The sequence below is a fragment of the Neltuma alba genome, unplaced genomic scaffold, assembly GCF_004799145.2.
Source record: "Neltuma alba isolate B1F8T4 unplaced genomic scaffold, ASM479914v2 tig00011277_pilon, whole genome shotgun sequence".
Taxonomy (NCBI): domain Eukaryota; kingdom Viridiplantae; phylum Streptophyta; class Magnoliopsida; order Fabales; family Fabaceae; genus Neltuma; species Neltuma alba.
Window position 1 is genome coordinate 47,160 of NW_021635987.1, and position 11,050 is coordinate 58,209.

Consider the following 11,050-nt stretch of genomic DNA (forward strand, 5'->3'; position numbering starts at 1 on the left):
TATACATGATTAGTAAATGTATTCTAAGAAAGATAACAACTATTTGTTATAAATAACTAACTTAATTAATTTTCTTAATCTACTCAAATTGGTCAGCTGATTCTTTTATAGCAAGGACCGGAGATAATATATATGTGTATTAACAATTTCAGGCAACACTTTTACAAATTAACTTACAAAACTTCTTGTATAAGCCAATCATAACACATAATTAGCTATTAACAATTCACAAAAGCCAATTAACTATGAGAAAATTACAATCAAGTCCTAAGAAAGAAAAAAAAATTACAGAACAAGTTATAGAAATTATCATTTTTCATTCTAGAACTTATTATTACAAATTGTTTAGGTTGTTATTAAGATTTTTTAATAATTTTTTTGGGAATGTGATTGTAATTCTCCCATTAACTATTTACAAACTTTTGACTCTTGGTCATCCACTAGACAATATGTACTGTCTTGTATAGGTTCGTACAAGTTTCTAATAGTCGAAGGCTTATTAGACCACGTGCTGAAATTTTTTTTCCACATAATAAGAGTATATAATTGAAAATGCATCTTTTCCTCTTTTCCTTTTTTTTTTTGGATTTTTTAATTACCCAAAGTCCCATCATCCATTAATGTTTATGTTAATCATCATTTAATTTTTTTAATAAAGGTATTGATAATCATGACAGTACCTCCAGTATTTAATATCAGAGCCAGTCTGATTTTTAGTTTAATCCTAAATATAAAATTTCAATTCATTTTATTTTTATATTTATCTTTTTTTTCTAAGTTGGTTCTTATAGTAATGTTAGTTCTAACTAATGCATCTGATTAGCATAAGTATTTTATAAAAGACAATACATATTTATTACAAATAACTAACTTAACAAATTTATTTAATCTACTTAAATTAATTAACTAATTTTTATATTAAGCACAAAAGATAGTATATAAATATATAATGTTCCGTACGTCATGGGTGTTCGAATATTTCTTATGATGAAGAATTTGACGTTTAATATTCTAATGTCATTATCCATTTCTTATGTGGCTCTCACTGAAAAAACTGGGGAAAAATTTATGGTCCCATTTTTTTCAAAAGAAAATAAGCCGACACCAAAAATGGAATTATATATAATAATATTTCCGGTTCTTAATATGAGAGTTAGTTTGAATTTTAATTTAATCATAAATATAATATCCTAATCTACTTTATCTCTTATATTTGTCCATTTTTCCTAAGGTGGTTTTTGGAGTAGTTGCATACGGTAAGTATTTCATCAAATGATAGTTCTAGTTAATATATATGATTAGTAAAGATATTTTGAAAAAGACAACACATATTTATTACAAATAACTAATTTAACTAATTTTTTTAATCCATTTAAATTAATCAACTAACTCTTATATTAAGAATTGGAGGTCGTATGTAGATTTCAGGATATCTTGGTTAATGCAACCGCTCGGGAATACTTCAGCTTTCCCTTCAACTCTGCAGCACCACCGACACCATTTCCCAATCGGCAATAGTCACTCCTTGCTCTGCTTTGCCTAGCAACTTTAATTGTATTATGATCCTTAAATTAAGTATATTAAACTTTGGGCTAAAGAGATATTTTTTATTCAAAATTTTACCACCAAGGCAACAGCCAAATGTCACTTCTCCCCAAAATCGTGATAAGTTTCCGTATGATTTTCAGGAAAATCTAATTGGAAAAGAAAACAAAACAAGAGTGATAGTTTCTTCATCGTTTTCCTGTTCTCCTTTGGCGTTTTATGATGGTTTCAAGTTAAAGGGAATCCGTGTGAGTTACACTATCAGGGTCACCCAAATGGCGAAAAAGCTACAAAATAATACTATATCAGCAAATTCTATGACTATTGCTGACTGGAAGACGGTATCGGTTGGGCTGCAAAGTTGGAGGGAAAGCTGAACGGAAAAACTCCTAGTGGGGAAGCATCAGAAGAGGTGAACTGGCCGGCAGGCGTTTCCAAGAAAGATGACACAGCAACGCCACGTGGAGCTGAGCTGGAAACAAATCTTTGCCACATAAAATGAGCTATAGATGATAAGGATAATCATATAAAAATATGAAAAAACAAGGAGTTGAGTCACACGCCAGTCAAAAATTCAGGACTAAGTTGTGCTGAATCATAATTAAAAGATTGAATTATAAATGAGTTAAAAATTAAAGGTCCAAAAGATTAATTTTTCGTTTGAATAACAATGAAATTTTTATCAATTACTTGTGTTAGAATATTTAACATTTTGACTCTGGATTTGCCTCTGCATACCATAGTTTAAACGAAGCAAAATAAACCATACTTTAAACAAAAGCAAAAACAGTTGGCAAAAACAAAAGCAAAAAAAAAAAAAAAAAGGGGAGAGAGTGAGATAGAAGAAAAGAAAAGAAAACGAAAGCAAATGATCAAAGAGCTCTTAAATAAATGTTATACAAAAGAAGCTATCATATCATGTCATGTATACATATATAGTATGTATCTATTACACACACACACACACACACACATATAAATACTTCGTATACAAACTAATCCCACGCGCGAGGACAACCACTCTATATTAACTTAAAAACCACTTACACTTGAAGTTTCCATGGAAACAACAAATTCAAGAATATTAGGGTCAAAAAACAAAAACTCAAGAATAAAATAATATATGATCAAATCCCTTCAAACGAACGTCATTATACATATAAATAAGTCATGTCTCAGTATTGCTCATCTCTGCGCTTCTGTTATCTCACATCATAAACTTAGCTTCTAAAAATGATCCCTAACAATCTTTCTTCTTTCGAATCAGTTCAGCAATACGATCATCATGATCCTTCATCTTTCACTTCTCCCATGACGAATAATGTCTCGTTCACGTCAAGCTCTGCTACTTCAAACCCTAACTGCGACATTACTGCTTCGCTTGAGCAGGCTCCGGGCAACTTCAGTGGCACGGTGTTTACCGGTGAGCACGAAGACACCGTGAAACCATCAGCAGGTGGTGGTAGGGCTGATAATAATGTTAGTAGTAATGCAGATTCTGTGGCGCGTCAAAGGAACGCGCCGCCTAGATGGAGGAATTACAGAGGTGTGAGGTGTCGGCCATGGGGGAAGTTCGCGGCTGAGATCTGGGACCCGAAGAGGAACGGAGCAAGAACGTGGTTAGGGACATATGAGACGGAAGAGGATGCAGCATTGGCTTATGATAGAGCTGCTTTTAAGATAAGGGGTAGAAAAGCCAAGCTCAATTTCCCACATCTCATTGGGTCCGAATCGCCGCCAGAGGTGCCGGAACGAGTAGTCAGCGAGACGACGCCGCAGTGCCACTCGCCAGAATCTTCATCGCGGTCAGGTTGTGCATCTGAGGATAACGGCGGGTCTCAAGGGTCAAGTAGTAAGAAGAAGAGGCTGACTAGTCTATTGAATAAATTAGCAACAAATAGAAGCCAAGTCAGAAGCTTGAAATAATAATGCATTAATGCTGATGATGATCTATTATTTCTCTTCCTCTTCACACTTTTTCTTCCAAAAAATACCTTCATGTGATTTTGTATGTTGGTGTCTAATTATGATTTTTGTTTGGTTTGTCAAGTCTAGCTAGCTGCAGTTTTGAAATTGCCATAAAATATTAATTGGGGTGCGTTACTACTAAGATTTTACTCAAAGCAGATATTTGATTATCAAATTATTCTATCTGTTAATAATCACTCCCTCTCATCAAGCTAATTACCACTGTTCACATAATAAATAATATTTAAAATTAGAGGCAGTCTGTTAAGTGAGAGAACAAAAAATAAATCTTTCATCCCAAATGCCACTATTCATCTAGGCGATAGTATCATGAATTTTTATTTGAAGGAAAGAACAAAAAATAAATATACATACCATTTATAACATTCTAAATTGCATTGGGTGATTTAACCATAAGTATATGGAAATTTTTTACTTTAATTTCTGGGAAAACTAATCTCCAAATCCTTATACTTTACATCAAATTTAAATTAAGTCCCTATAGTTTGATTTGTTGGAATTAGGCCCTTACATTTTACTCCGTTAAACCTGTTACTCCTTGGACCTTTAACCATGTTAAAATTAACCAAATTGACTGACCTGTTGATGAGTTGGCGGCTGACTGTGCACACATATAGATACTTATTTTTATTATATATATTTATATAAATATAATTTGAAATGATTGAAATTTCTTTTTTAGTTAAAATAATTATCTTTCCTGGACACCATCCTCGTCGAATACCATAGGGTGGAGACTCAACATCAATGATTCAAGAAACAAATTAGAGACCTAAATTAACCTTATCAAGCACCAAATTCATCGGATACCTACCTTTAAGCATTCAAACATCAACTATTTAAGAAATTATTTCACCTCCCATGAACAATTAGAGACCAAAGCCCCCCAAATCGACCAAACCAAAGAGCCGAATCGTCCTCTCCCATGGCTTTGGCACCTACGAATCCTCCCTTACTTCATTCGTCGCCGCATCGTCATTCTCTACAACCTCATCTATGTCGGTAGTGTCAACCCTTAGCACTTTGATTTTCACCACCACCACTGTTTTCGATTTCGCCAAATTCATCCTCACCGATGCTTCTCCTAGATGGAATGGATCTCATTTTTAGTATTTTACTCTCAATCTTAGCTAAAATATTTCACTTCATTTTTTTCCCAAAAGGAATAAAAAGAAAGTTGCAATTTTCATTAAATTCAAACAATAGCTTTTGGGTTTTTCCATTATGATGCATTAGATGCAGTGATCGCCTCTTCCATTCTTTCACTTCACCTGGGAGAAGCGCCGATGAGGGCGGAATTTTTCAACATATTACTCTTTTTTTTTTAAAATTTTATTCCTTTTTTGGCCAACTTTTTAATTTTTATTCTGCATAAATGAGAGATGAGTCATTGCCTGCCTCCAGGGACAAGAATACCTACTTGTGTGCACAGTCAGTCGCCGAGCAACCGATATGTCAACCACTTCAATTAATTTTAACGGTGTTAAAGCCCCAAGGAGTGATGAGTTTAACAGAGTAAAATATAAGGACCCAATTCAAACAAATCAAACTAAAAGGACCTAATTAAAAATTGTTGTAAAGTATAGGGACTTGGAGATTAGTTTTTCCTTAATTTCTTAATCAAAAGTAAAAGAGATACGAATTTTTTGGTCAATAATTTATTTAAAGATTAAATTATTGAAAGAGTACAATCATGTCGTCCTATCCATAACCTAGTGGGGGTAATATTTGTTATTATTACACTGTTAATATTTTATGGAGTTCAGAACTTTTGATGATAGATGCCCTACAGGTGACGTCAAGTTTAGCCCATACCGTAATAATCAATTAAATGTATATTTGATGTGGCTTATATTTATATTACAAAATAAAAAAGTGCTTAAATAAATTAAACAATATTGAGCATAACATATTTGAATTTGGTTGATCGATCGTTGATGGGCAGCCAACATGCGAGCACATGAACATGATTCCCAAATCTTTTGGGAATAAATGGATTAATTATTATATCATATGTTTAATATTAAATAACCAAACAGCTTTTTCAGATGTTGGCATTAGAAAACAGTAATCAAACAAACACGTGAAGCCGGAAATACTTCAATATAGTTCTTCAATAAAAGCAATTAAAAAAAAGCAAAGAAATTATAATTAAGAAAGCACAATCTTAATGTGGGGGACAAAGTTTTGAGCAAGGAAAGAGCTAGATAGAATCAAATCAAAATTAAAGCATTCAGAACATATATTTCAAATCATTTCAAAATAGCTAGTAAAACCATATTAAATTCATGAATATTCTTTTAAAAATAAATAATAATTATACTGAAATTAAACATGATTTAATCTCATTTCATAAATGATAATCAATTAGAGGTTAAATAATTAGCAGGAATTATACCTACTTATGCCTCGTGAATTGTGTTATTTGCAATATATTTTTCAGGGGATTCATAAATCATGAGTAGTGTATTTTGTTGTGAAAAAAATAGTAGTTTGTTTCATTTTCCAATGCAAAATATATGCATGGAAGTTTACCTAATAAAATATCAAACGTAAATTCACAAGGTATGATTCGTGCATTTTATTTGTCACATGATGCCCAATACATCTATAAATGTGGAAGCGTGTTTAATTATTTACTTACCCGTCACAACCCCCCTTTGAATATATAGATATATATATATGTTTATATATATTTTATTTCAGGATCAAATAAGCATATGATAAGCTAGAAGCATGTGGTTATAATACTTAAACAACGTTTTATTCTTTTAGAAAAAACTCGTTGCATATCTACTTAATTAGTACTCACTCCAGTTCTAAATATAAAGGGAAAATTCAAAAAAATATTTTTAAAATTTTAAAATCTCAAATTAGAAATGACTACAAAAATGTATTTTCATTTGATTTTCAAATATTGTCAAATGTTATTAATGTATAATAAACAAGACTGATTTAAAATTTTAAATTTCAAAGATTTTTTTTTTTAGATTCTCTAAAATATAAACCTAGTTAAAGAGTTTATTTTTATTCTAAATATAAGACTTCAATTCATTTTGTCTTCAAAATTTATAATATAAATTTGTTTTAAACTATGCATTTCGATAATATATATTAAAGGTTTACATATGAAAATAATGATTGAATGTAGTCTTTTAAAGATATCAACACGTATTGGTAACAAGTATAACTTAACTAATTTTTTTAATTTTTGATTTTCTAACTCTCATTTAGAATTAAATAAATTATTTCTCTAATTTTTTTATTTGTATATTTACGTTTTGAAGATTCAGCTCTAATTACTACTTACTAGTGCACCTTTAGCTTTCAAACACTTTAATCTAGTCAATTACAAGGTGGGCCTTAGTTGAACAACACGATGGTAAAACAGTTTAATTTCCAAATTACATATTTTAATTTGCATTCAGACTGAAAATCATTCAATCTTAGTCTATTTAATTATAATAATATATATTTATGATGTCCCCCACGAGCCACGGAAAATTTATGCAGGTATGGTCATTGTTCAACTTACTTTCAATATATAATTATATAATACTCTTCCAATCCTTAATATAAGGCCTATTTAACTAATTTGATTAGATTAAGAAAGTTAGGTAAATTAGCTAATTATAAAAAACATGACATGTTTTTTCTAAAATACCATAATCATCTTTCTTAATATTCTCCCTCCCTCACTTACTTGATTATGGTTAAGGAATTATCTATAGGGGTAATTTAGAAAAAAATAATAAAAATGAGAAATAGATCTTATATTTAGAACTAAAATTAACTTAATAATTAGATAGAAAGAGTATAATATATATACATGAGCCATCGATAGATGCTTTGGAATTTCGTCAAAGATCTCAATAAATCTTATATTTTACATTTTATGCACTCTAAGATCAATGTCGTCAACATTTCGTTAGAATGGTAGCTGTGGACTGTGGTCAACAAAACATTTAATGTAAGATTTAAAAAAGACGTTTGATGCATGTATGCATGGGAAATATGATATACTACCTCCAATATTTAATATAAGATCCAATTAACTCATTTTAGAAAATTTAAAAACTAACTAAATTATTTTAAATTTTTAAATTTATCATTTTTTTAAAACTAATTTGTTTTATTTATAAATTGATATATAGGCTAACGTTATATATGAGTATTTTAGAAAGATCATGTAACATATATATTATAATTAAGTAATTTTTTGATTCCACCAAATTAATCAACTAGGTCTTGTATTAAGAACTTGATATAGTTTTTTTTTTTTAAACTTGTTGAGTCATTATAAAAATTATTTACAAAACATATGTTATTGAGTTATTATGTGATCCAATATCTGTAAATATAAGAAGATATGCAATGATATTGAATTTTGATGATGATCAACAGCAAAAGAATAATCAACAAATATCTCATTATTCTGGAAGCTAACATTAATTTAAAATTTTAGTAGGAAAATTGATTATCCTTGATTTTTTTGTTACCTTTGTTTTTCATGTGAAGCATGAAATTGATGAAGAACTTCCTCATTTTCGGATAATTCAAAAGTGACTTATTCATTGGATAAACTTGTAGATTATATTGATCTAAGTTGATCACTGATACACAAAACTTTGTCTTCATTAACTTCGCAAGACCCCTTTGTTTGTACTATTAAATCAAATCTTAAATATTCGCTCAAAAATCTTAAACTTAAATACGTAACATAAAATAAAGCAGATTAGGTCAGAACTCTTCTACACGGTTTGTAAGAGCTTTTATTTAAGTTCACATTGGTCTAAAAAGCAATGCTTTATTGAACTTTGAAGTCAAGTTTGATTACTTCAATGGTTTTTGATATGTGGTCCTATGTTGGTACGGTGCCACTGAATTACCAATGTGGCTCTGGGAATTGGCTTCCTCAAGAGACTTTTCAGAAATTTTTTGCCTCTTTTTTTTTAAAAAAATATATACAAGAGACTTTGTACATTTCTAGAAGTAGTAATAATTACTTGTTTTTTAGTATTTTTAATTATGTAGAGAGAGATAAGACTACACTAGTTTAATAAACTTAAAGGAATGCTAATTTTAGAAAATGACTGAAAATATGAGTGTTCTCTTTTTCACTCAAAAAAGAGAAGAGAATACAATTACAGTGTGTGTCATTTTAAAATAAGTTTTCTTACTTAGGAGTTGTAGTCAATACAATTATTTATATTTTTATAATATATTATTCTAACTTAATTGAAAAGAAAATCAAAGGGTTGCGTATCTTTTTTTTTTCAGCATTATCAAAAAATATTTTTAAAATATCAATCAAGTTCAAACTCTTCGAAATTTGAATAAGTTGCCTATCTTTTTACTTTTAATCTTTTTACTGGTTTGAATAAATTGTCTTTTACATTATAGCTTAGTACTACAAAAGCTCCAATAAGAAAAGGGTAAAAGACTATTTTGCATCTAAAATATTTTTCAAGTAACATTATTCACCTCAAAATACACATTGAGTAAGTATCTCGAGTGTCAAAAGCATTATTTACACCAAACCATACACCATTAACTTTAGCGACCATTTTCTTATGCATAACTTTCTGGATGAGTTAGATTCAAGTATTATTGAGCTTAATTAGAAGTAATTTTTTTAAAAGCATTTTTTGTATTTACACTAATTCGAATTCAAGAGTTCATACCTAGATAATCAAAACTCCTTCCACCAAAACTAACACAATGTTGGTAACTTTTTTTTTTTTTTAAGTTACTCATAGATTTTCTCCTATTGAAAGCAATTCTACTTGAGATATTATTGGATAGTAAATGTGTACACTTCTCCTAATAGAGATTTGAACCTTAGTTTGCAATGTTGTGACTAAACAGTTTGATGATTTCACTATCAGTGGTTTATGTTTATGTTTAAAAAGAAAACAGAGTTTCAGGAAATTCAGGGAAAATATGCCTTTAATAATGCTAATAATAACAAAACGAGAAAAAAAGTAGAAGAAACTTCCCATTTTCTTAAATAATTGTTGCAATTATTCCGATTAAGAAAAATTTAAATATTGCCCTTTTCAGGGTGTGAAGCGTCATGATCTATTATTAAATGTTAATCATCATTTTTTGACCACAATGTGATAATCACCATTTAATTTTTAAATTTCGCAGCTGGGTGTTCGAGTTTTTTTTTTTTTTTGCAGATATATATTTTATATATGCTAAACATTCTCATGTCATTATCTTTTTCAGTTGGTCTCCTACACGTGGCTACATTTAAGAAAGGATTTAAGTTTTTTTTTTAATGATAGACCGACACACAGGTTAAAAAAAGACCCAGGTAAAAATGGGATTAAATAATAGGAAAAATATTTGAAATTTAATTATTCCTCACTTCTCCAAGAAATTAGTCACACCCGTAACATTATGATTCATTTACCCAACAACATCAAAATTTCTACTATAATATAAAAAGACAACAATTTCAAATGATGCATTAGAACGAGTTCTTTTTATTTTTTTTTACCTGACTTGTCATTTTATTTGTCAAACGTGGCATAAGTCTTTGAATAATGATTTTGTTTTTTTTGGGTGAGAATACTGACCTTTTTAAATTTTTGACTGGGGTTGCTTCTGTCATACTGCTCACAACAAAGCAATAACTGATTGATCACTGAGAAGTTTAATTAATGAATAATTTTTAATATTTTACATAAAGCAGCCATCATGGAATATAATAACAACCACTCCAAATTAATTGACAAGTGAAGTTTCACGGAAACAACAAATAAAGCTGAAGAATAAAATAATATCATCAATCACTTTAAACTAAAGTCATTGTACATATACATACATAACCCATGTTCACTGATCTTGTGCTTCTATATGCTAACACCAAATTTTAAATATTATAGCTTCCCAAAATGAACCCTAATTTTTCTCCTGTTGAATCAGTTCAACAATACCTTATTGAAGATGACCCTTCCTTCATGGCTCTCTTGAATGGCTTCTTCATGGACAACCATACTCGGAATCTGAGCTATGACGCTGCTTTGCCGGAGCTGCAGGGTGTTAGTAACTCCAGTGATACGGTGTTTTCTGGCGGGATTAATGATGACAAAATTATGGCTCGGCCAGGTGGTTATGATATGGCTGGTGGTAGTAACCCAGGATCTGTGACGTGTGAAAAGAACGCGCCACCTAGATGGAGGATTTACTGAGGCATGAGGCGGCGGCCATGGGGGAAGTTTGCGGCGGAGATTCGGGAACCGAACAGGAATGGTGCGAGGACATGGCTGGGAACTTATGAGAGGGAGGAGGATGCAGCTTTGGCTTATGATAGAGCTGCTTTCAAGATGAAGGGTAGGAAAGCTAAGCTCAATTTTCCACACCTCATTGGGTCAGAAACACTGCCGGAGCCAGCAAGAGTAGTCGCCGGACAGAAACGGCGCCGCCTTCTGGAAGGAAAGCCAGCAGGCTGGTCTACGGAATAAGTTATAGAAACATGTGTGTGTGTGTGTGTGTGTAGAAGCCA

At 30.8% G+C, this 11,050-nt stretch overlaps 1 protein-coding gene across 1 annotated transcript; it reads left to right on the forward strand.

Moving 5' to 3' along the window:
- The first annotated feature begins 2,778 nt into the window (after window positions 1-2,778).
- LOC114711088 (ethylene-responsive transcription factor 15-like) lies at window positions 2,779-10,736 on the forward strand. Its single transcript, XM_028895442.1, has 2 exons — window positions 2,779-3,453; window positions 10,431-10,736. Exons 1-2 carry the CDS (start codon window positions 2,779-2,781, stop codon window positions 10,734-10,736), a joined length of 981 nt encoding a protein of 326 aa, XP_028751275.1.
- The last annotated feature ends 314 nt before the right edge of the window (window positions 10,737-11,050 follow it).